At 40.1% G+C, this 27,428-nt stretch overlaps 1 protein-coding gene across 1 annotated transcript in view; it reads left to right on the top strand.

Annotated features, from left to right (window-relative positions):
• Nucleotides 1-19,903, top strand: part of LOC115364031 (ras-related protein Rab-26-like) — a 61,805-nt gene extending 41,902 nt beyond the window's left edge. Inside the window, exons 6-9 of the mRNA XM_030058441.1 lie at nt 14,982-15,047; nt 16,692-16,748; nt 18,125-18,201; nt 19,804-19,903. Coding sequence (XP_029914301.1) covers nt 14,982-15,047; nt 16,692-16,748; nt 18,125-18,201; nt 19,804-19,903 — 300 coding nt within the window. The remainder of the gene's footprint in view (nt 1-14,981; nt 15,048-16,691; nt 16,749-18,124; nt 18,202-19,803) is intronic.
• Nucleotides 19,904-27,428: the final 7,525 nt, after the last annotated feature.

Genomic DNA, 27,428 nt, shown 5'->3' with positions numbered 1-27,428 from the left:
AATTGTAATTTATTCATGATGCATTTAAAAAAAAAAAAGACCTTCCCTTTAGTGATAGCCTCAGGGATGGATTTTTGATTCTGAAAGCACTTATTAACAGCTTTGAAACTAATAACACAAGCTTGATTTGTTTGTTGTACTTGAGGAAAAGTTTCCTGTCCTTTTTCTTTTCTTTTCGGATACAAAGAGTTTATGCCCAATCCATGACTGCTGTGTAGTGCCTTCATAACCCCAGTCATCACTCTAGCTCTCTCTGTGTTTGTTTTGTATTCTTTAGGGTGCAGCTTTTACAGCAGTCGAGGGCAGGGGTGCACGGCAAGTGTGTGCACGCTGCAGAGTCTTGGAAACAGCCCAAGCAGCTCATGCCTGCCGGTTGCTCATGGCTAACAAGGACTGCCAACTGCTGTAGTAACTTCATTTAGCAACAGCTAATATGCAGTTTCCTCAAACACACACAAGATTTGTTATTTATTCATGTTCTTTATTGCCTCGCTTATCCCACACCATAGTTCATGCTAGTCACATGTAATCCCAAGGAATATTATATGCTCTTTTTTAAAACCCAGTGCTGTTATCCATCTTTTTTTTTCTAGTACTTGCAGATACTGCCCTTTCCTCGTTTCTTCTCAATCAGACTTGTATACAAAGAGGTGTGTTTTTGGTCTCTCTGCCTGAATGTTTAACTTGAGTTGAGATTTAAACTGATTTGTGCTCCTGTTGCACTCCTGGCCTGGAGAGGGTGTTCCTCTCTCCGTGGTCCTTTGCAAGAGTTCGTCCATTTTCCCGTAGCTGCCTTTGGGTTTTTTGGGACGGCATTTTTTCTTGCCTACTAAGAGAATATAGGTCAGACGAAGACATTTTGTTTTGTTTATATTATGTTGTTGTTGTTTTTTTCCCGTCAACCGAGGGTCTGCAAAGCCCTTTGACACTGTAACTGTGATTAATGGTATTGAACAAATATGAACTTGAACTTGTGACCATGCTCTCTTTTCAGTTCTGTCTTTCACTTGGACTTTTGTGTTTTATGACTGCTTTATCTCTGATTGCCTTTTTTCCATTTCTTCATCAAACTCCTGCTTTCCTTTTATCCTCCAAATACAGAGGGCTTATAGCTATTGTCTGAAATGGAGAAAGCATGAAAATGGAATTAAATCACCTATGTTATTCTCGTGAATAATAGTTGGCTTCAACATGAACCCAATATGGAGAGAAATCCAGCTGTACTCTGCTGTTAAGCGTTGTTAAGTGCCTATTTTCTGTGTCTCTTTTGGATTGAACTCCATTAAAAACATATATACTGTATAAATAATCATAGACCATTGAATGCAGACAGAGTTTCATGGCTGCTCATCTAATTATGAGTACCTGTTAAACAACTTTTTGATAAAACCAGGACAATTTCGTACATCACTGCAAGGCAGCAAAGGTTCAGTGCCTCTGCATATCAGCTGAACCAGAATCAATCCAGTCTCTTCAGTGTCCATGACCCTGTAGCATGACCAGAACAAGATGTTTTCCCAGACGCTTTCAGGGGTCGTGACCGCAGAGGAATAAATGAGGGGAAGGAGGAGGATAAATGCAGGGATATCTCAGCCGAGGTCACCTTCCACCTACACGTGGTGACCCCGAGTCAGTGTGATAATGTCAGGTTTTCCTAACTTATCCAAGCTATGATTTGGTTGAGCATAACATTTATCTTCAGGTGATGGATGCACATATCATCTGACAGAGCATACACTGAGCATACATACTCTGTATGTTCATTTTTAGGGAGATATTTACATTCAATTTCTGTTAACACTGGAATAAATTGAAACTGAACGAAGGCCTGCAAGTGGGAATATTGTATATAATGTTCTCTGTGCATTGTCTTACCTTCTCTCTGTCACACACACAAAGACATTAACTTGCAGTGCAACTTTTCAAAGCACATCAGTCATCTCGATACCAAGACTTTGACTTTTGCTACCTCTTTTTGTCTGTCTGTCTACCCCTCTCTCTCTCTCGCTCTCTCTCTCTCTCTCTCTCTCCCTCTCTCTCTCTTTCTGTGTCTTAAGAAAATGTTACTGAGTTGTTGTTGTTTTTTGGCTTTTTTTGTATGGGAGATAAATCAGAGTATACAGGTTTACTCAGATTTACATGAGGACTGACAAGATGTCAGCTTGATTGACAGTAAAGCAACCCCTGCGCACACGCACACACACACACACACACACACCTCTGACATGTAGCACATGTCTGTGACAACACTTGGCATGGAAGTCACAGCTGACAGGAGAATAATGAGGACAGTGTATGTGGACACATTTTGAAAAACTGGCATACACATAACTGGGCAACCTCTGCATCTACATTGTTGCTGTTATGACAGATGGTATGCATCAATTTATCATAATGATGATGTGTCACAGTAATGGCACATTCAGCAGGCTATGAATTGTTTTCACTTGTTATTGCATTACTGAGACCTTTTTGCTGATGGCACTTGACATTTAGCCTGTTCCATAATTTTTCCCTTAATGATTAACGTAAAACATTTAATTCTTCATTTTGCTTGTTATCATCAGCATTGGGAGAAATTAAATTACTTTTACTCTCATTACTATAATTAGATCAATTTCCCAGTGATGAAGTAAGGTTAGAGATTACTTTAGAGAGTATTTATATGATTAGGTGTCCAGTCTTGCAATCTCCTTCTGATACAGGTGGCTCTGAGTTTTACAAAGTAATGCAAAGTAAAGTAATTAGCGATATAATTACTTTTTAGAGGGAGTAATTTGTGACTATAATCTGTAGGAAGTGACTTTACTTGGTTACTTTTTTGAGTAACTTACCCAACACTGTTTGTCATACATGAACAAAAGAAACAGAAATCCATGTGCAGGGTTGCTGCATGCCTGACCAAAACATTTGTTAATTGAATTAATTCATCCTTTGGCTTAAATTGACCATCAGTGTCTCTCACCTCTGCTCTCCTCCCTGGTGCTGGAGCCTATCCCAGCACTCATAGGGCGAAGGCAGTGAAACACCCTGGACAGGTCGCCAGTCCATCGCAGGGCAGACAGTTAGTCTGCCTGTAGCTCGTTACCGCAGAAGATTTAATTTCTTACCATAATTAACCATTACAATGATTTGTCTCCTTTTCCTGTGATATACAGGATCTGTAAAGTAACTAAGTAAAACGTTCTTCTTTATTCTTCATAGTAAGAAAACTGAAGGTAGACACAGATCAAAAAATAATGTAGGATAATTAGTAGGCCCACTCTGACCAGACCAGCAGGACAGAGCTTCAAGCTGCAAGGGGACAGGAAAGGTGCTACGTGCTCAGTAGAATTTTAATGCAAAAATTTCACTCAAAAGGCTGTGGCCTGGAACCTACAGCCAGAAGGTATCCACACAGCAGCAATATTGTGCAAAGTGGATGCCTGGAGTCAAAACAGATGTCTTCTTTGACCCTCTCTTTCTTTGTACTTAAGATTGTCTGCTTTGCCAAGGGCACTGGTTCTCTAGATGCTTTCAAGGCGAGTCAGATGAATGTCTTGTAGTTTGCCAGCAGTTGTCACAATTTTTCTGTGCGTTTTTGTGCTTGTGTAACACTGGCAAAACCACATATAGTACTATATGTTACCACGCCCTTCACAGTGCAACCATGATATACCATACCATACATGTGCACAAATTAAATTGAACTATATGAGGAACAATTAATAGACATCTTCACAGCCTAACAGCCTCCTGATTCCTCAACAAATTACTGCCTATGAAATACTATTCTAATGAAGATCAAATAATTTGTATTTGTATCACTTTTCATCAATTTTCCTGTAATGTTCCTAAAAACAACAACAACAACAACAAGTTTGAAACAACCAAGCACCAAGCGCACCCTTAAATGTGAGTTAGTATAAGTTTAATACCTAAATATAATACTGTAATAACATAGGGTTACAGTTTGGTTCCTTTTTACAGTCCAGCTTCGGCTGTGAAAAAAATGCAATTATATTTAGTACCCTTGCAGGCCTTAGGAGGCTAAGTGTTCATTTTGATACAAATGTAAAGGAAATAACCTATCGTCACAAGTTTAATAGGCTACAGGTGGGTAGAGACACGAACAACTGCTATGTAAGAAATGTTCATTTATAGGGAAATGCTACGGATTCCTATAAACTCGGGATATTGCAAATATTAAACTGCAGCACCGTCAAGGTGGTTCATGGAATTTATGGGTAATAGAAAAGGAATTTCTAATAAAGTGTAGTCTAATTTTCTGGGGATCATGCCATTAGGCTCTTGCCATCCTGATGTAGTTCCTGTAAAAACTGATGAGCCTTTAAACGAGTTCAACAGTTTCTAAGAATTAATTCACTTAGTTACAGCTGTAATCATTTGGTAACTTATTCTTCTTTTCGTATATTTACATAATGAATACTTACTGTGATTTTTCGCAGTTAAATATGTAGAGTTTTGGTGACTTTAAAAGGGAAGGGCAACTCTTCCCCTCATTACTTCATACTTGTGAGGTCAAGATCAATATACATCCAGTGTCAAGCCTCCATATGCTCCTCTATCTGGTGAGAGCCAGATTAATTCCTGGAGTGGTAAAACATTTTTATCTGTCGCTTTAGCTTTCTTCTGGCTTGGCTTCATTTCCAAGACTTTCCCTTGTTCTGCTTTGACTAGATTTTGCCCTCTGATAAGATACACAGTTTGACAGTAATTCTTCTTTCTTCGGGCAGTCACAAGTTTTTTTCGTCCTCTTACCCCTGTCTGTGCTTTTTGGTCAGTTTCAGATGGCCAAGCTGAGCCCCATTAATATCCATAAAGGAGAGATTTAAGTAGAAGAAGGACTACAGGACATTTCCTTGGGGTAGACTGATCACAGTTCATAAGTGTTTTTCCACTTTATATCTCTATTATTAGCACATTCTCTGTACTAATCAGAAGAAAAAAAAATATTGGCCGTATAAGTCACAGCTATGTCTCAGTGTGTCCCGTCCTTTCAGCCACTGGGTGGGCTTTATCTGAAATCAAAGCCAAGGCAAAACTCTCACTTATAAGAGAATTTCTCATGACACAAAAGACACAGCCACTTTCCCCTTATTAACAAAAATACGTGCACAGACTTTGATTTGCCTCATGCAGCACTTGCAGAGCCACCAGTAGAATAATGTGTTGATTAGACCCTGGGGTTGGGTTATAAATCGATTAAAGTGTTTAATTTGGATTGATGTCTTAAATTGATGCAAAAAACGGCTTAATCGTAAAATTGAGATAGTGTTATAATTATTATCATTATGTTCTAGTGTTATAAAAACAGCTGAGTAAAACAAGTCACACAATTCACTCATCTACACAGAACCTGCATGCCCAAAGACACACACATCCCAGTCTCATGACCATGCGTGCTAAGATTCCCATCAGTTAGTAGCTGTTAGTGAAACATGAGAAAATTCTAGATTATAATCATAAATCATGAAAAGTTGTATGTATTTTGTGGCCGTATCTCCCAGCTCTATCACACATTGACTGAAAGAAAGGTCAGACTGAGCATACACACACTTTCTGCTAACGCTGAAATACATTAAAACTGAAGGAAGGCCTGCAAGTGGGAATATTGTATAATGCTCTCTGCAGATTGTCTTACTTTCTCTCTGTCACACACACACACACAGATTCACTTGCGCTACAACTTTTCAAAGCACATCTGTCACCGAGATACCAAGACTTTGACTTTTGCTTCCTCTTTTTGTCTGTCTGCCTGTCCATCTCTCTCTCTCTCTCTCTCTTTCTCTCTCTCTCACACACACACACACACATGCTGATTCACAGTTTTTCAAAGCACATCAATCATGCAGACATGTCTCACAACCCTGTTTTTTTTGGCAGAGAGACATGTCAGCCCTTCTCTTATAAACATAAAAGAGCTTTTGTGTCTCTGCCAGGATACAGAAATTAGCTTACAAGGCTGTTGCTTTATTCTAATGACTTTTTATTTCCATTGCTATTCCTTGTTTTTAATAGTGTGATGCTGCAGTGCATAGGGTTAGTTTTCTAGCGGGATGTGCTATCTCCAAGTAGCGTGGAGTGTTTGCATTTTTTTAATGTTTGTTGCCTTATCAAGAGGTCAGGTCAAGATAAAAGCTCCTTCAGATACACACTCTCATGCACACAAACACAAATGGAATGGGCTCGAATCATTTACTGACCTTTGTGTGCCATTTTATTACTAATGGTGTGCATAAAAAGTGAAAAAAAAGTTAATTCCATAAAAGCAAATTATATACAATTTTAAAATTCACTATAAACCCAGGACTTTGGATAAGTTATCACATATAAAATGTGGCATTTTCGTGCCCCTTATGAGGCTGAATGTGTCTGTGTCTGTGTTTTTGTGTGCCTGTAAGAATGTGTGTGAGTGTGTCATTAAGTCCAACCCTAAGTCTTACGTGGCCTCTCAGTGCGCACTTTGTGTGTGAGAAAGTGACACAGTGTAACTCTGTTTAGCTCGGCTGCATCATGGAGCTCAACTTGCCTCCCAGGGGAGAAGACCCACATTCTCCCCGAATCGGATGCACGTTCTCCTGGGTCGGCTTACCATGACTCTGCCTGTTCCTGGGAACCGACTTCTCCCCCCTCTCTCTCTCTGTTGGTGTAAAACTCTGATCAAAGCTCGACAAGAGCAGCGCTGTCACCCGTAGCAAATCACCCAAGACAACAGTGCAAAAGAGAGGACGTTAGGCTGAATGTGGGAAGACACTCTAAGGCTCCTTGAGGAGTTTCCGTAACATTTGTCACTTTGGAAGAGCAGTTGTGTATCTCAAGAATTCAGAACTGTCAGTGACAGGAGCACTGTTTTATGGAAAGACTGGAAATTATAACAGAACTGACATTATAACTCACCACATCTGAGTTGCATCATCAACTTATGCATTTCTCCTTTTCTGTGACCTTCTATGGAAAAAGCTGTGGGGAAAAAAAAATCTTAATAGCCAAATATTGCATGGTAAAAGCTTGCCTGGCTAATTTTGGAGTAGGAGAAATAATCTAATTGTCAAAGTCTCACATTGCTGACAACAGGAAAACAAATACATATAGATGGCAGAAGTACCTTCACAATACTGTGCCTCTACTAGTCACCAAAGCACCCATGATGCACCCAGCAGCAGTGCCTGTCCACCTGTCTTTTATTTGGTTTCTCTGCCCTGTTCTCCATCCTCTCCCTCCCCGCTGCAGGTCCTTTACTCTTTGTATGGCTTGTCTTTCACTGTGACTGTCTGCCTCCCTCTCCTTATGCTTTTTGGCACCCTTGCTGTCTTTGTGTACGCGTCTCCCTCTATCTGTGGTTTCTCCTCGCTTGTCTGTCTCCCATTGTGACCCTCTCTCACTTTTATAGCTGAGCGAGCAGCTTGGGTTTCAGCAGATGTGCTCCACTAGCTCTGCGTAAACCTCTTTTTCTTCTCCTCGCTGTAGATTTCTCCCTCTTTCGCTGTCTCTGACCGTACGTCTATCTGACTGTCTCTCTCTGTCTGTCTCAATGAGGATGTTCAAATTCTCTGGAGATGTTGCTCTTTTTATCATTATGGTTCTGTGAAAATTGATATTTGAAAACAAGCAAGAGCAAGATATTTCTCATTCTGTTAATATTGATTGGAAGCTCAATTTGGAGATGTTAAACAATCTCTCACACTGCCATTTTTCTGTAACAGCATCATAAGCCACTGACAAACAGAAATCGCAAGTCCTTTTGATGAAAAGGGAACTGAGCAACTGAGTTCGAGTTTTCTAGAGACTCTTTAATATCGGAGGAGACAGGTCCATTTTGCAGTAAGATTCGCAAATAATGTGACCAGACTGCTTTGCGGCAGGGGTTGTTGCCAAGGTTACTCTTAACAGATATGTCAAGCATGTAATCAAGCCATAGAGATTCTTTTCAAAGCTCATGAATTAAGTTTTTACATGTATGAATTCTGTGGCACCAAGTAATGCAACAGTCATTATCTCTAATGGGCTTGCAGTGTTACTGACGATGAGCTGTTGCCCCCAACTTGTACAATCTGATGAAAATATCAAAGCTGTGCTGCTTTGCAACATCTGAAAGCTGAACGTGCCTTACATTGACAGTGCTGGCATCTTTAGCATGTGCCCCATCGCCTCCAATATTTTAAAGTCTCTGATTTGTTTTTATGGATGAAAGGATAATTCCACTTGGATACCTTTTGACACAATTTTGGGGAATTTACTGCTGAGGCAATGAGCACAGATATATCTTATCTCTTCTGCATCCCTGTCACATTGCCTCTGACTATGGCCCACCTATGCCTTTGTCCGAATATCTCAATATTAATCTTGAATAAAATATGAACCCTGGGCTGTGCCTTTAGCCATATTCAGAGAGCATATTAGACTTCATTGAAATCATGCATTTATTTGAACTAGGTTCTACTGTTTTAATGGGCCCATCCTTGACCCTACAGGGCCATATTGCACCATTAGGCTGTCAACTCATCCTCACTGAATATGAGGGTATTATGTGGTGGATGCTTGGCTATGGAGAGAAAGATTTCTGCTTTCTGCTTGAATGATTTGCACCAATATAGTCACAGCTTTACTCTGTCAGACTCTAATTAAATACTTTAAATGGCTAAATTCTCTTTTATATCATCAGTTGGAGGGAAATCAGTATCCTCTCAAAGCGCCAAATGGTGTTGGTTAAATTGAGTGAGCATCAGAAAGAGGAGGTTTCACAGCAGTCTGTTATTTACATTACTCTCTGACAGAAAGGCCTTCACTCTGATCCTCGGGGGGTCGATAAGAGGGTTTGTAATTGTTGTAAAAAAAAAAAAAAAAAGAAAGTGCAAGAGTAAAGCTGCTGTTAAAAATGGATTGATGTTAACATGGAAAAAGAGAAGCCAGAGGGTAAAATTGCAACAAGCAGAGGGAGTTAGAGGAGGAGCAGGCCAAATGAATAGCCAAAATGGAGACATAGATAGAGGGAGTAAGAGAGTCTCAGAGGAGAAATTTAGCCTTTGACTCCTGCTGAATTCATTCAAGAGTCATTTTGAAGGGAATCTGCTCCAAGTAAAACAGCTTTCAGTGTTGTTTACAGTGCCGATTCACTGATACTACAGATACAAACTATCCTCTACTTTATTTTAGACAGAACTAAAGAGAGGGCTTTAGATATATACATTTTCAAGTGCAAATATGTATTGAGTTTTCATCTCACCTCATTTACTCGCAGAGCACCGTACAGCAGCTAATACAGCACTGTGGAGCCATATCTACTGTTTCAAGTCAAATTAGCTGTATTGAGGATCGAGACATCTCAGGATCAATAATGTTGCTGTTTTTTTAAGTGCATGATAACCCTGTGGTTTTGTAAACTCAGAACACATTTAATTTTCATGTCTTAGCTTATAGGTATGCACAGACATGCAGTAGGTCTCTCTCTCCCTCTCTTCCTCTCTCTCTCTCTCTCTCTCTCTCTCTCTCTCTCTCTTGCCCGGGGCCCAGGCGGCCAAGGTGTTTTTGAACAAAGTGGATCAAAGAGTGGGGATGGGTTGTCCATTCTGTAGTTGAGTCTGTGTATCATGTGTTTGCCGGGTGTAACAAATTCTCACCTCCTTTGGCACAGCTGTCTGGGATCTGTGGGGGCACGGGACTCATTTTCCCGGTGGGGCCACGTTGCCTGTGTTTGATCAGGCTATGGTGACCATTTGTCCCACAAGACGAGACAGGCTACAGGGGAGTGTGCTGGTGAATGCAGCCTTAGTGTTCAAGGGATTGATGTCTGCGCGCCTTGGGGCTGAATTTGAATATTACAGTTTGGTTAATAATAAAGAGGGGGTTTCAGAGTGTTTGGTGTGTAGGTGAGGCTGTCACTACAATGAGGGATGGGGAATTTTTAATTTGTCTCTGATTGTTTTTTCTCTGTTATGCTGTGGGCAGGTTATGCACATTTGTTGTTTGTATATTTATTTATATGGTTCTGTTTTGATGTTTAGTTGTCAGAGAGGGGGTTTCTGGATAATGTGGCGTTGGGGGTGTGTGTGTGTGTGGTAGTGAGCATGTTTTAGGAGAGAGGCGGTGGGTTTTGTTTTATTTTATATTTATACCTTTTTGTAATTATGTGGTGGGTAGGTTTTTCAGTAGCTGAATCTGTAGATTTGGAGATGTTTTAATAAAAATGATCAAAGTCTCTCTCTCTCTCTCTCTCTCTCTCTCCCTCTCTCTCTCTCTCTCTCTCTCTCTCTCTCTCTCTCTCTCTCTCTGTGTAGTGCACCAGATATTCCATAAAACAATAACCTTGGCAAAACTCATCCAGCTAGCGGTCGTTATGTACTGAGTAACGGCGCGAGTGGCCAGTAGATCAAGCCATGAAAGACCTTCCTCAGCAATTACAAATGTAAATGCTGAACTGTATTCCCACTATCATTCAGATAATAATAATGTCTAAGATGCAATTTTCTGCATTAATCCATTTTGCTGTCTGTCTTGTCATTGCTCCTATAATCCTTCTCTCATGATGAAAGGATAATAGGAGACTTTCATTCTCCAGGGTGGAAGGTGACAAGTGACACCATCCGGAAATAATGATCGTCTCGGTGAAATTACCCATGAGGGAATGTGCTATAAACAGCTGAATGGTGTCTAATAACAAGCTATGGTTCATTAAAAGAAAATGCCACATATGGAGAGGGATGTACAGAGGCAAGCTGTCAAATTCTGGAGGAACATTTCTCTCCTAGTGAGGTTTTGCTTAGAAAGAGAGAATGAGATTCCTGTGAGTCATGATGGTGGTGATGGTAAAGGTTGCCAGGTTGGAAGAGGTTGAACAATAACCCTCTGTCACTGTAATGGTTATAGTATCAGATGCTGGGAGCTTGTTTAGATGAACAAGTTTGCCAGCTGGTTAACAATGTCAGTCAGTAGGCCTACACAGACACAAGCTGGCACCATACTAACATACATTTATATATAGTCGATTGAGGTGTACAGAACTGGAAGTTAACATTGCTGGGTATTGCGTGTGTGTGTGTGTGTGTGTGTGTGTGTGTGTGTGTGTGTGTGTGTTTGCTGTATAGTAAACAAAATTCATGGGCTACTTTTGTACAAACACAACGTTTTCTATAAGGATATGTGTTAAAATGAGTAATATGTAGTAAATCAGTTAATATGAGTTATTACAAGTAAACATGTAATACAAACTGTGATAAAGAGCACAACCAGAAGTTGGCATGACCCGTGCGTCATCTAACTTATCAGCAGCTATACACAGAATCAAAGGAGACCCCAAAAGGCCCCCTTTAGAGAAACTGCAAAAAACGTAAGCGGGCCTGACCTGGAAACAAGTGGTCATGGCTCACTCACTGTGACAAGTTAATATGTTGTTCCTTAGCCTGGGACAAACCTTGTGTTATAATATTGTGCTGATAACAGCCTGAAGAGTTAATCAGGTCTTCTGTGGTCCATGACATACCTCATCAAAGTTTTGTGATGAGTTGTGAATTGGGTGGAGGACAATTACCGTAAATGAAGCTGCTAGTGTTCCTGGTGTCTGCCATTACCATTGTGAGCAAGGTGTGGAGGGGTTAAATCAGGATGTCTGCGAGAGTTTTCTGGCCTAGACTATGGGGAGGAGGTGGTGGTAGGTCCAGGAGCAACACGGGGCAACACACACAGCATGAAGGTCCTCGGTTCAAATCCTGGCCAGGGCAGGGTCTTTCTGTGGAGTTTGCATGTTCTCCCTGTGTTTGCGTGGGTTTCCTTTGGGTGCTCCAGTTTCCCACCACCCTCAAAAACATGTATGCCAGGTCAATTCTCCTGTCAGTGCTCCTGACCAAGGCTGGTCTTGGTCCCTGGATGCTGCACGTTGGCTACCCACTGCTCCTAATACTCAGGATGGGTCAAAATGCAGAGAAAGAATTCCCTAAAGGTTAACCCTTTACCCTTAACACTGATATTGGTCTCACCTCCTCTAGTCTTCAGCCATGGAGCCTGCTGCCTAAAGAATCTCCAGGCACATCTCTAATCTCTCACATCTCTGACTCCAAAAATCAAAATGCAAGTGCAACTTCCTGATTCAGCAGCGATACCACAAGATTTTTTTTTTTTTTTTTTTTTCAAAGCACATTTCCTGGAGGCTGAGAGTACATGCAGTGAATTTGAAAATAGGTGAGACGCCTTATCATTTCATACTTACTCATCACCTAGAATACTTTAATGCCCAAACATAGAACTGACATACAGTGTAAGAGTTGAAATAAAACATGCACAAATACCTTAAATTATGCAAAACCCTTCATTACCTAGTAAGGAGAAGCTGGCTGCTCAGAACAGTGCAGTTCATCTAGTTTATCTACTACTAACCGTGGGAACATAAGGTGCATGGGTGGAAATATGTGCAATGTCCAGTGGTAGACAATGCACAAAGCCATTTACAGCTGCAACTACACCACAAGACACGCTCAGAGGTATTTTTCACAACAGCTCCCCAGTATACCGTGGAGAGATGCAATATCATATAGGCAGGTGTTTTATGCCTTTGAACATGGAGAGGAACCTACTTTGCATGTTAAACAGCGTCTCCACAATCATATTCTCTGTAGGCTGTTATGCCAAATATTACCTTTGAACACTAATGCTTGTCCTCATGCAAAATTCAAATTCTCTCTTCTTCTGTCTGTCTAAATTAAATGTTATTAAAAGCCTGTTAAAAGCAGGTGAGATTTTTTTTAAATCTCACCTGCACAGATTATTAATGATGGCTCCTCTTTGTATCACTTTGCTTCTCTCCTTTAATTACTATGCAAATAAACTAAATGTAATAAATAAAATGAGACTACCGTTTATAGCATGATGAAGGGAGGATGTGGTGTTACAGATGATTGCAGAATCAAAGTTGATGAGTATTTTTTTTTATATAGTTGGGATGCACTGGGCATTTGAACCCCATCTACTTAATCCAGACAGCTTTGAGTGAAGAAATTAATAGTTTTAAAATAAAATGCAGCCTAGTCCCTCTTGAACCATTAAGCCCTTTTTAAGATTCTTCTGTCAGTGACTCATACTGCGCGTTTAAGCTGCTATATGCTGAGATGTTCGCTAAGTGCAATGCAGATGTTTTATTTATATGCACCTGTGTGTGTGTGAGAGAGAATGTGAGAGTGTGTGCATGGCCATGCAATACTAATCAGGTGGGTTTGTTGTGGGCCATGCATCATTCCCTTAGATGTGGATCCCCAGAGGAGCTGACTGGGCAAAGAGAGGGAGCTCCTGGGTTACGGTGTAGGACAGTGAGCTGAGGGGTGAGAGAGGCTGGGAAGGTGTTAAAGATGGATTCCTGTTGTAGTTTAGCAGTGGTGTGCTTAGCGAAAATTGCTTAGGTTTGCTGTCTATACACACTTTAATGGGAGGCACACTACACACACCCTACACTACACACTACCAGTCACACAGGCATATGTGCATGTCACTTTTTTTTTTTAATCAAAGGTACAAGGGAAAGGTTTGGGAACAAAGAGTGGATACACAAAAGACGATGCACTTTGCCTGTAAGGTTTCTTCAGTTGGTTAGATCACAACTCTTCAGGGCTGCTGCCATCTTTGTTTACCTGTCATTGTGAAGGTGTCATCAGAGAATTTGTCTACCGGGTAATCAGGCATCTCGCACAGATTCCAGTCAAATCTTTCCCTCGGGAATAGCATATATGACTATGAATATACCTGAATACACTGTACAGTATGGACTATATACCTGAACTTACCTCAAACAAACACCACATTTCATCTGAAATGTTTGTTAGTGTTTTGTGCAGGCTCTATCCCAAAGCCTTTTCCTTGTGTCTTTGTAAACAAACAAACAAAATTTGGAACTTGGAAGTCTGTTTCGTACCCAAATAAATGCCTCTTTTATTTACATATATCCTGGTGCCTATATCTCCTGTTTTGTGTATGTGCGTCACCATTTCCCCACGCTGCCTTTGTTTGCATATAACCTCATCTTGTATGCACTCACAGTGACATGCACAGGCACAAATGCTAACACCTCTCCCATCTCAGCACCGTCTCAAGCTATTTAATGTGACGTTACACCAGAGGTGACCGCGGTAAAATCACTATACAAACAGCAAGTCATCAACAGAATTAATTACAAGGGCCCTGTCATGGGGAAACAGCTCTGGAGCAGGGGTACTAAAGAAAAGAGGGATTGATGACCAGCTAGTCAGAAATCCAATGCAGGATAATTCACTGCGGGTTCAATTAAGCATTGTGCTGAGAAGAGAGATATTAGTTTGGCAGTGAGAGGTTGCAAATTTCTGTCAATTAAACACTTATTAATAGTAGATGGATGGCTCAGCTGCTGTTGGAGCTCATACTCATCAGAAGTGCTGTTTGTTGTGGTGATGCTGCGATGAGGCAGGCCACAGGTTGCCAGGTTGTGAACGTGACACTTGGCTCTGACAACAAGGGGCTGGAGTGCCATAAAATTTCATCTCTTCCTCTGTGTACATACCCACGACAGGATGCAGCAAACATTTTATTAATATGATGAGCCTTCAGTATTTGTGCAGTAACTCTCTCTCTGTCTCTCCTTCTCTTTATTGTCCCTTATATCTCTTTGCCCTTGCCTTAATTTTCTTTGTCTTAGCACTTGTCTGGACTTTTTTTTTTTGTCTTTACCCCGATTCATCTTCCAAATGCCATTGTCACTCTCTCCTTCCTCCTATTCATATTATTAGATTTAATGTTCAGACTCGTCCTTGCCAAGTCCCAGACAAGGTTTACTCTTTCTGAACATATTGCGAGTGTTGTACACATTTTTTCCACTTGTCTCATTATTTGAAAATGTTTCTTTTTCTCCTCAGACTGTCTCCTCCTTGTCTCTAACACCATGTCTCTCTCTCTCTCTCTCTCTCTCTCTCTCTCTCTCTCTCTCTCTCTCTCTCTCTCTCTCGCACTCTGTCCTATGTTATTACCAGGCATGGCTGACTGAGATCCATGAGTATGCCCAGCAGGATGTGGTCCTGATGCTGCTGGGAAACAAGGCAAGGCATTGTGGGAAGTGTTACTGACAAAACAGAACCACAAGTAGAGCAATAAATCTCCTTGAGGCAGAAGTCACAACAATACCACATACATACCGCACACGCGGACAATATAATGCGCCATAAAGACAAAATAGCTTGAAGCTGTGTCAGCAGAGAATTGTTTACCACTGTTTGTCGTAGCCTGATATTGTTAAGGCAGCTGCTAGGAAAACGCTAGAATGAGCACAACCATTGTCCACAGCACTTCTAATATCACAACTGTAGCGCCATTTGTCTTATTCACTTTGGCACCATGTTTACTTATAATAATACAAATAATGTCATGTGTGCGATTAGATGCTGAAGATCTATAGATTCCACTGTTTAAAAAAAAAAAAAAAAAAAAAAACTTTACCAAAATACGATTTCAAGAGTAGAATTAATCACAGTCATATATGGGAATCAGCTCAGTCGCTACAATAAAACCGTTCCCATGGCTGTATTATGTTTTCTTACCGTAGTTTTGTTGATTTAGAATGAATGAAAGTCAATCAGCAGAGAAGCCATTCACCCCCATTAGTTTTATATATCATGAACACTGCAACAGTTTAACACATTTTAATAAGGGCTCTCTATGTCATTTCATTCAATACTACCTGTGAAATACCGGTACTATTTTTATTGCCGAGTTTTAACATTGGAGTCTATGGCACTTCCAAGCTTAATGCCCTTCATTACTTCAGTTAACCAAACATGACATCGAGGTGAATAAGGGGAATTTGTGGCAAATTCAGAAAACTCCACCTGTTTTTACCCAGAAGACATCAGCCGCTCTTGCTGAGATTCAGTGCTTATTGAATCGCTGGGATTTACCCTTACAGAATGATAAACGCGGTGATGATAATAAATCAGGAGTCATTGTGTGTCAGCATACACCAGAGAACAGTCAATTGAAGCCACAGAAGAGCATCCGACCCAAACTGCAGCAAGCGGGAAGGAACAGGAAATTTCATCAGTGCACGCTCTAGTTCTTTTATTATTATTATTATTATTATTATTTAACTCTATGGTTTGAAACTGGAAGGGGTGTGATGACACCTGTTGCACATTTTCAATGAGGTTGTCATTGGAAGATAATCATGCATCACTGAACCTTCTTTAGGCAGAGTTTTGAATAGGAGTGAGGTCATGAAATCACTTGAGGGGGGCTTTAATATAATAAACTACAAACATTCTTCTCCTTTCAAGCACAAACACCAGCTAGTGGTTTCAAACACACACACACACACACACACACGTCAATGTGTTTTTCTGCTCATCTTCAATTATCAGTTACACGCTTTTTCTATAACTGAGTGACACTGACATCTCTGCAGATAACAGATGTCTCTGCTTAGATCTCAGCGTTGTTTCAGTCCCCCACACCCATATCTGCTTTTAATTAGCATACTAGTCAATAATTAGCACGGCGTCAATCTCGACTCATTAGCTACATTCAATCTCATCAGACCTCCAGATGAAAAAAAGCCTTATGTGTGAGAAGAACAAAAATTTACTGCAACAATGTACAATCAAGACAAGTGGAAAACAACAAGTGTTATGTGACATTGCTGGTGATGTTGGTGTGTGTGTGTGTGAAATGTGTGCTCCCTGTCTCATTAGGCTGATGCCTCTCATGAGAGGGTGGTGAAGAGAGAGGATGGCGAGAGGCTAGCGAAGGTGAGAATTAGAGCATACAGTCACACAAAATGTGGATGCCATTGTCACTGTGCAGCTGCTGTTAATGTAATTGGGATTAAGATCAAACAAATATAAAGTTTGCATTCGGGGGGTGTTACAAATTGTGCCACAACCACACACTTTTCATCTGTCCAGTTGTGGTGAAAACAAGGTCATTATTTGTTTTGTATAGCTTCTCTCTCTCTCTCTCTCTCTCTCTCTCTCTCTCTCTCTGTTCCCCTCCTTCAATATAGACTCTTTGTGTGACCTCAAGGGAAGAAAATGATTTTCCCTTTCAAGTCATTTCCAGAAGGATTTATATGACTGAATTAGTTTTGTGGGAGAGCAAAAGATCCTATTAGGCTACAGGAAGGTGAAATTACACCAAGATCAATTTTCTGTCTTATTCTCTCCCTCTTTATCTATTTTCTTCTGTTTTGAGAAATCTGCACCTCAGCAAAAATAAAAGCTAAATTATAATGAGGAGAAATATATCTCAGATGTATTGCCCCACTGCAGATAATTAACATTTGATAATTGGTATAATTTTTTTCCTTGTGTCAGCATCTAGAAAATCTATGAAGACATACGTTGTCTTAGTCAATTACATGGTCATAGGTTGTGTGATAAACTCCAGTACTGCTGTAAATACAGCTACAGGCCACTGAAGCGGCAGCAGACATTTTTCCAATCTCCCTGACTGTTGCTTCAGAACATGGCACACAATGCAAACAGTGTCCAGCCAAGCGTCTCTCCAGCAGTGCAAGCATTAAAGTGCCACTAAGTTAACGAAAGGCTTGACCTGGCAGGCGAAGACAAATTCCCCTGCAGAGGAGAGGCTGGGAGACAATTTATCACATGGGAGTCGGAAATATCCAAAGTAAACAAATCTGCTCTTTGTGTTTATTGAGGAAAAAAAAAACATCCATCTTGAACAAGTCTCATATTCGGTGTTAAAATCGATTTTTTCTTGAAACAGGTGAAAAACTTTGCCAGTGGGATGAGCTAGTCCCACTTACTTCCCATGCAGTTTCACTTGTTTTTTCTGGGAGCTAGTATAAATTTGTTTTTTAAAAAAAATGCAAAGTAAGGGAAATAAGACCAATAAAATCAATAAAATGAGATGTTATATAAAAAAAAAAAAAAAAAAAAAAAAATCAAGATGATTAGCATTGGCAGATTTTTTTCACTTGCTTTAAGAAAGAAAGTTTGTAAGATCTGCAAGACCATTCTTTGAAATCTTCATCTTACAGCCTTCAATTGTGCTTCTCAATCTTGTTACAGTATCAGTGATCTTATCAAATATATTTATCACAGGTATATTTGGTAAACATGTGATGTTAAAAGTCATATCTCCAATAACTTTGGCTGTGCAGGAGTTTGGAGTTCCCTACATGGAGACAAGCGCCAAATCAGGTCTCAATGTAGAGCTGGCGTTCACTGCTGTGGCCAAGTGAGTACCTGCCTGTGGGCTGGGGAAGTGTTGTTGCTGATCGCTGTAATTAAGAGACATTTCATCATTTTAATGTTCTGTTATTCATCTAGAGCAATTATTGTTCCACTTATTGGGCCAGATGCAGCAACATTCTCTCAATTTCCTCTTATATTTTCTCATATTAAGAGAAATACTATATAAGGGCAGCTGTTGTGCCCTGTGTAAAATACTCTGGCAGACGCCCAAAAATTGGAGACTCCACCAAAACAAGGATGTAGGAAGGAAAAGAACTTCAACAGTGCTGAAATCAAAGTTGGTTGTGATTGGATGGTTTATGCTGAGCCATGTTGCAAGGCAAATTTTCCATCCTGGGACAGTAAGGGTCTGAACTGAACTGATGTTCTGTTAAATGAACTTAAAAAAGTAAATGTGACTTTCCAGAGTGTCACTGTGTTACTGCATTACAAGTAAGTCAAAAAGTCAATTATGTAAAAAATCTATGATGCTCTGAATGTTGTCACAGCAGAGTGATGTGCGGTCTTTGAAATAAAATGAAAATGGTTCAGTATTGAAATGGAGATCAAAAAACACATCACTCAAGCCAAGAGCTCCATGTTGACTTCTGCAGGAGGCCAGGACAGTTTCTGAACCCTGACACTGACAGAGATGAACTTCTACTGGATAAATGCTCTAAAATTAATTTATGCATATCATACCTATCATAGCTATCAAAAGCCTTTTACTGTATCATCAATGAACATTCAAATAGTCTTATTTTAGCACTGTAATCCTAATCTAATTATTACTCTAAAATATAAATTAATCTCAATATTGTTATGCATTCATATTCATTTAATGCATTTTTGTTATGGTCTTCAATTTCAAATCCATATGTCGGACAAAAAAATTGTGGATTGTGACAATTAGATTTTTCTTATCTTGTTGAGAGTGCTCTTGACCACTTGGAAAATATTCTCTTTCCTCTGAGAAAACCAAAAGAAAACATTAATGAATCCTGGAAATTGATGAGTGCACTCAAAACAAGAACAAATCCTGGATATGAAAAAAAACTGAGCAAAAACAAGAAGAAATTTGTTTGTACATTGCTTCCAGCATATGATCCATTGTCTTTATATGTCTTGCAACCTTGGTACACAGTATGTAGGACATTATACACAGTATCTGTGTGTCTACATAGAAATAAATGCTTACTAGAAAGCATTCAGTAGAGTGCATTCCTCTGCCAACACTATGCAGATGCCAGTTCCCCATGTTAGACAGTCACCAAAAATCAATCACACCCCCCTTTGGCCAATCCATATGAAAAGTGAAGCATTTCTTCCTTGTTCCATGTCCAACATTTCCACAAAGGCTTTTTCTAGCAAATCCATTCACAAGCTTTTGAGATATCCTGCTAACAAACAAACAGAATGATGCAAAAAAACACACCCCATCCTACTCCACAGGCAGAGGTAATTAACACACTGTTTAGCCAAATTAATTACCTCATTAGCTTCACTGGTTATGTTTAATACATAGTGGTGATTATGGCAGTGCATTAGATAAGTGCTACTTGTTTGATCTTGTCTCATCATCTTCCTCTCTCTCTCTCTCTCTCAGGGAGCTGAAGCACAGGTCTATGAAGGATCCCAGTGAGAAGTTTAAGCTGCAGGAGTATGTAAACAAGGAGATGAAGGGCACCGGCTGCTGCAGGTCTTAAGCCTGACCAGACACCACCTGGGCCTGTGACCACAGCGCCTGTGTGTGTGTGCATATGTGTGTGTACGTGTGTGTGTGTGTGTGTGCGTGTGTGTGTGTTTGCAGGCGCGCACATGGAATACATCTGTACATCACTCGTCTTCACACAGTACGTGCTCCATTCGTGTGAAGATGTTGTGCCTGTGTCTGGCCTGAGCTCGAGAGATAAGGAGTCAGATTCAGCGAGGTATATGTCTGTGGTTCCTCTGCCTCCCCACTCTGTACCCTGTGTGTTTCAGTCCGCAGGATCTACCTGTACTCGACTTTCTCATCCGGTCACCCTCCTCCTCCACCCTCTGTGCCCTGCTTTTTCCTTACTGACCCACCTCCTTCTGCTGCTGTGAATGTACCTTCTGATTTTGCTTTAACAAGAACAACACTGACTGCAGCGGCTAAGCGGCAGATCAGCGCCGGTTCATCTTCAGTCACCCTGCATCTCTGTAATTACCCTACTGACGGGCATTACTCCTGTAACTGTAGCTGTACGAGATTCTTTTGGCTTTTTGATTCTTAACAGTTACCTTTGTATTACCGTGTATGATAACAACAATTGATCACATAACATAACATATTTGATGTTGGAATGAGGCTCCCACACCAGGTTATTACAGAATTTACAGGTTTATAGCAGAGATAAATATATATACCATACATGTATGGTATGTTATGAGAGCGCTCATTTTACCACATGCATTGTTTTGAGAAAGCCCCCGTGGTCAATAAGTCCATGAATGTTCATATACTTAATGTATTGTGTAATCTGTGTGTGGTTTGGTATTCCTGTAAGTCAAGAGGCACCTATAGGAGCCACTTCAGCTCACCAGCATTCTCTCATTCTGAGCATTTGCATAATAAAGCTGTTCATATGGGAGAAAATGTATTTCTTCCTCAACACAGAAGTAAATGGATATGTTTTTTGTTTTTTGTTTTTTTTTTTTCTATACCAAGAAGTGACGCAACGAACTGCATCATTAGATGATATACACCAGCCAGGTGGGTTTGCCAAATGATGTACCAGAAATTATGAAGCAGAAATTTAATGTAAACGCAAGAAGTATCGCCGTGTACAGGTCGTAAGATTTTACCAGAGCCATCATCAGGGTTTTTTAATAATAGCCCCAGCAAACGAACCTTGAGGGTCTCAAGCAACTTTAGCTTGTATGTCTGTAAGAATCCCTAACTGGCTCCCATATTCTTTTGAAATAAATGCTTTGAAAGAAGATGGAAAAAATACACATGATGGAAGAATGTATCATTTTGATTAACATGGTGTAAAATGTGGGCTTGTGACTTTTCTGCATGTAAAATAATGTTTTGTTTCTTGGTTTGCTAGTATCAGTGTAAATGTTAAAGGGTGGGAGGGTGCAGGAGGGGCATGGGATAAACTACTTTGTTGACCATCCAATGAAAAAGTATTACATAGATAAATATCCAACTCTCGTTTGCAGTATATATAAAATTTACACAATGTTTCATATTGTAGTCAGTGCAAACATTGGTAGGCTGCTTAAGTTCCTGCTTTTTTCTTTGCTCATATTTTTATATATGAATATATAGGAATGGTGTATATAGTATCTTGTCTTTTTTTTCTCAAAAATATCTTCACAATTTGACCTGTATATTTCTTATTACCTGCTAACAATATTTAGCCTATAGCAACATAGGCCTTATTTTATATTACCATTGCTTTGGTAGATGTCAGCTTGGTAAAGTTTGCTTCTCTTACAGAATCACTGAAACTGAATGTCTCACTGTACAGTATTTACATCATCATTATTGTGTGTGTGCCGCCCACTTAATATTACAAATGATGTATTACTATCTTTTTCGTTTGTTTGTTTTTTTGTTTGTTTTATTGATTTTCAATGTGCAACTCTTTTCTTCTAACTTAAAACTAACTCTACAATTAAACAATAAAAAAAAATTCAAGGTTATATGTTTGTGTCACTTTTAATATGGCTGCAACGATTTCAACATATGCTTCAACTGATGCCCATAATGAATTTTTCTTTTCAATTAGTTGGTCAAAGCACGTTGGAAGCCTTGCTTTTGTCTCCCTCTCCTGGAAAAATGAGTGTATGACATGAAAATAACTTGACAGGAATCATTAAAGTCTAATACACAAAGAGAATAATACTATACACATTCATTCAATATGTATATGTATGTATATGGGGTTACTATGGTTATCCCAAACTGCCAATGGTAACCCTGAATGGACGGGGGGGAGGCCAGGAAGCACGGTATAGCTGTTGTCTTTACTGCCAACCTCGAGTATACGCATCCTGGGAGGGAGGGTGAGAGCAGAGAAAGAGACGCTTTGAAATATAATTCTATTTTTTAACTTGGGCCCATTTTTGCGAAGTTTTGAGGTCCAAGAGACAGAGATACAAAAATGCAGTGTAACCACAAGGGGCAAGTTTGCCTGTCAAATTACAGTAAATCCAATAGTATGTGCCAGTATGTGCCAAAGTGCCAGTATTTGCCACTGACAGGTTCAGCTTGTTATATTCACAATCTGTCTGTTCTATACTTTCTGACAACATAATTGAAAGGATCCCCACAGAGCTTGGCATTTTTCCATGTGTCTAATAACATTGCTCCACCCTGTCTGCAGCAGGCCCTCTTTTTGTAATCCCGGTCAAAATGGACAAGATCTGATGGTCTGGAAGGTGCAGTGTACGAACAGGAACGTTTGTATCCATTTGTAGCACAACTAGCCACAACTTTTTTTTTATCTTTTAGATAACACAAAGTTATGTTATATGTACTCCAGAACAACAAACTCTTCCCAGTGACTCCTCTCTCCAACTCTCACGTTTCCGCTGTTGTCTTCCTGCAACAACTCACTTCACACAAGTTTTCACAGCGAGATTAAGTTGTCAGACACTTGTAATACCTGAACCTGAACCTGTCAGTGGCAAGAACAAGCACTTTTACAGGACATAATTTGACGGGTGAACTTGCCCCATATGATTGCATTGCAGCTCATTTTGTAGCTGCTGGCTGAGGCGATCTAGCTCAATAATGGACCAATTCCAAAAATTGTTGTTCCTATCAGTCATTTGGACCACCAAAGGTGGGGAAAAAAGCCCAGTTTGAAACATATCAGAATTATCTGCTAAATCCCCCTAACACATGTTTGCAGAGAATTGCAGCAGCCCATTAAGTACAGCTGACACACACACGCTGACAGCCCACCCTTCCCTTCCAACAGAGCTGCTTAGCTGTGCTGCTTACCTGTGCCAGATCCATACACTGTAAAGTAAGTCCAAATAATTTACAGTAGGATTTTACATATCATGTGATCCAAAGGTATTACATCTACGCAGTATGTTCATTTTACTTCATCTATAAAAACACTGAAATTTCAGACTGCAGGGTTGCATAGTAACTGGACAACATCACCTTTGCTCCTGTCCTCTCCATGGAGCCTTCCTTAATGTAGTTCCTGGTTAGCTTTGACACCAACTACTAGAGAAACAAAGAGCAAAGACCTGATCACTGACATGTCATGACCATGTGTGTGTTACTATTATTAAACCTTTACTTAACCAAGTGAGGGCTGTTGAGATTACAAGATCTGTTACATATTCTGTTGAATCGCTGCCAAAATAGCAGCATTACAATATGCAGAATATACAATATAAATGTTGGTGTGTTTTATGAGTGTGTGCTGCTCGTTCACCATGCATACTGACTCACAGCAGCATCCTGGGCATCAGGGAAAAGACATCTATACGTAGTGAACCTTTGCTGCTGAGAGCATTGAACCAGTGCACCATTTCCTACAAGAGCCAGGATAAGGTAGTTAAGTGACCTGATACTCCTGATACTGTTGGCTACTATGATCTACTTACATAATATGATACTTGATGATCCCCAATTTCAGTATTAAACTGCAGTCATTTCTACTCACAAGTATGTAAGGTTCAACTGTGTTGTCTTCATTTGTGTCAAAATATGGGTGTCGGCAAAAAACATGATTTGTATTACAAGAGGGGGAAAGCTATGAAAAAACCACTGACTTGTGATTACAAATTAATTCCACCAGAGGGAGACATGCACCTGAATTGAAGATGCAGGATAAAACTGCACTGACTCCTGTGTTTCCGCCTCGACCCACTGTTCTCAGAGGAAGACAAGTCAATGTGGGACTGGACACATGGCAAAGAGGACACTGGAGAACTTTGCTGTATTTTTTTATTATTAGATGCAATGCAAGGTGTGACTCTTCATCAAAGTCACACCTTGTGTATGACTGTACTGTTTTCCTTCAAATAAATTATCTAGCAGGCTGTGCAGAGAGAGAGAGAGAGAGAGAGAGAGAGAGAGAGCAGGCACTCACATCATGCCTGTTGAAATATTTAAAAATTTTTCGTCTGAGGCACTGTCCGTTGTCTCTGCCTCGTTTCCATAGAAACCCCTCTCGGTAACCTGCCAGGATCGGAGCCACAGGGGTCCCGTTCCATTGACACACAGCAGGAACATGGAGAGGGAACACAGAGGGAGGACACAACAAGCTCTTACCAAAATATAGCACGTAAGGATCCTTTACAAAGAGTCATATAGAAGCCCAAGAATGATACCCAACACCACAATCAGACAATCAACACTGGTCATGAACATTTTCTCTAAATGTTAAAGTGTGTGTGTGCGTGTGTGTGTGTGTGTGTGTGTGTGTGTGTGTGTGTGTGTGTGTGTGTGTGTGTGTGTGTGTGTGTGTGTGTGTGTGTGTGTGTGTGTGTGTGTCACTGGGGTTATCAGCAGTCTTCCACTGAATCAGGCCCTCAGCACCTCCAGTAGAACAGAGCATCCTACCACCTGACTCCTCCACCTCTGCTGTCTGCAGACCCTCAGGTCAGGTCAGACTTGAGATCCATCATAGATTACATTCATCACACATAGTGCATGCACTGACAAACACACACATGCAGACTCACACACAAAATGTGTTTCTGTTTGTGAGAAGTTAACTTTTTGAGAACAAAGTCACAATGCATTTTGTCTTTGTAATACAGTATGACCATCAAGAGTACTATTCAGCATTAGTAATACAAAGTTGTCTGGAGAACCGTGAGCTGTACAGAAGCTGAAGGGTTGAAACTGAAGCCCACTATACGTCCACTCCATCCTGTTGTGCAAGGGGTGGAGGTAGGTAGAATGCAAATGCAAAAGCAGGCAGGCAAGCAAGCTCAAGAGAACTAAAATTTAATAATAATCAAAACACTGGGAACACTGGAAGCATGAGGAATAACACAGGGAAGAAACAAATATAGCAATGACAATGACAGGACAAAGAACTAAACTGAAGACAGGACTTAAATACACAAGGAACTAATTAGGAAACAAAACAAACCTGGAAGGAGCTGGAACACAAGACAGGAGAACAACAGACGAATGGCTGAGGGGAACACAGAGGAGGGAACAAAACAATGATTCCACAGACTGAGGACAGATGTGGAACGCTGGGAAACACAAACAAGACTGACACAGAACAAGGGGAAACACAGGGAACAGCCATAGGAGCTGAGTGGCTAGTGAGTGGCTGAAAAATCAGGAGGCCGGCTTAACAAACTGGGTAACAAGACAGAGGTAACAGCACTGGTGAAATGACACGGCAGGGCAAAGCAACGGGTGGACATGAGGAACACTCAGAGCAGGAACAGAACTCAAAGCAAAACAAAATCCATAAACACAGAGTCCGCAGGAAACACAAGAGAGCAGGAGTTCAACACAAGTCCATAAATAAAAGATCCAAAATGCAGACCCATGACGGTTGCCTTGGTTGAAGGAGTGATATGTTAGAGTTGTTGGAGGGAGGCAAGTTGTAACATACTCCTGATTTAACAGGGACAATGTATACTAACAAACACTGGTAAAACTTTATATTATTAAGGTTCTAGTAATAAATGTTAGGTAATAAGGCCCTTATATGTCCTTTATATGATGCCTTTAACATTAATATGTGATAATAAGACAAAGTGTTAATAACACTATGCAAGTGTATTAATAATAGCATAATGACATTTATTTTAGATTATAAGACATTTATAATCACTATGCTTTTTGCACTTCCAGCATCTGGAATGAGCACAGCATGTGGTCAAGGTTAAGCATAGCTTAGCCTAATCTTTCCCAAACCTTCAGCGAGAGGTTTTGTTGTCTAAACCTAACCACATGGCACTGAACCTGATGCGTCTCATCCCGACGCCCGAGGTTGCCTTTGCCAGCCTTTTGGTATGAGAAACAGGGAACATGACAGCATCGGTATTTGACGACCTGGAAGTGAGAATGTTGTCACACAGCAGCTCGTAACTTTCGAATGCTTTTATTAATACACTTATATAGTCTCATTAACACTCACTAATATGCACTCAACTGAGTGTTTTCTCATTGATTTAGTTTAGTACATTGTGTAGTTGACCCATGGACCTCCCTTCCTGTTGAGTTTGACCAGCCTATCTCTGCCCTTTGTTTTGTTGATAATCTGTGTATCTATTCAGTTGATTGTTTGTGTTGGGTCACTCATAAACTAGTTTTGTCTTGCAGCTTATAACTCTGCCTCAAATTTGTGTTATTGACTTCTTGGTGAATTACTATGGTGATTCCAAACTGCCAATGGTTTCAAGTTTTGGCAGGGACATGTGAGTAGGCTCATCCTGACTGAGTTCATGCACATGCACAGCTATCTGTGTAACACAATATACACAGATCTGAATCTATTCTAATTTATATAAAAGGCTTCAGTGTGCACGTGTTTAATGTAGCTAGTGCACTGTGTAGTATGGTAGTGATGTATAGGTGTGTACTGTATAGTGATGTATTATGGTATGACCTGATATGAAACCCCTTTTGAGACATGCATGTGATGAAGGCCTGTATAAATTAAATAGACTTTAATGTTTATGTACTTGTATTGTGTAATCTGTTTGCGGGACAGTATTTGTCTCCTGCATCATCTTAATCAGAGCATGATGAAGTTATACAGGGAAATATGTACTTCTTTAAAACAAAAGTAAATGAATATTGATGTTTTGTATACAAAGTAATTCAGTAAAGAACAGCACAGTTAGCCAATGTAAACCCAACCATGTGGTAGTTTTGAATTCAGTAATGGCTAAAATGAAAAAGCAACTAGGCGGCACAGCAATGTGTACATCATAAAACCTGAAGAACTCATCAGACCCATTATCGGGGTTCTTCCATATTAAGGGAACAACTATGTGCAACAATCTGATGCAAGCTCACTTCAGATCAGAAGAATCCCTTACTCATTTCCAAACTGTTTCAAAAACGTAAAAACAGATGGTCAAAAGTATTATAATAAATATATATTGGATGAAAATAGCATTTTGAATAACATGTTGATAAATACTGTAATTTTTCATCTGCGCATGAAATAAGTTTTAATAGAAGTCATAGTTGTTTTGTTGGATTTCTAACAGCAGTTTAATTGTTTAAAAAAATTACTTGGGGGCCAAAAT

The sequence above is a fragment of the Myripristis murdjan genome, chromosome 8 (assembly GCF_902150065.1).
Source record: "Myripristis murdjan chromosome 8, fMyrMur1.1, whole genome shotgun sequence".
Classification (NCBI taxonomy): domain Eukaryota; kingdom Metazoa; phylum Chordata; class Actinopteri; order Holocentriformes; family Holocentridae; genus Myripristis; species Myripristis murdjan.
Note: the sequence above shows the minus strand (reverse complement) of the source record. Positions and strands in the feature narration are given on the sequence as shown.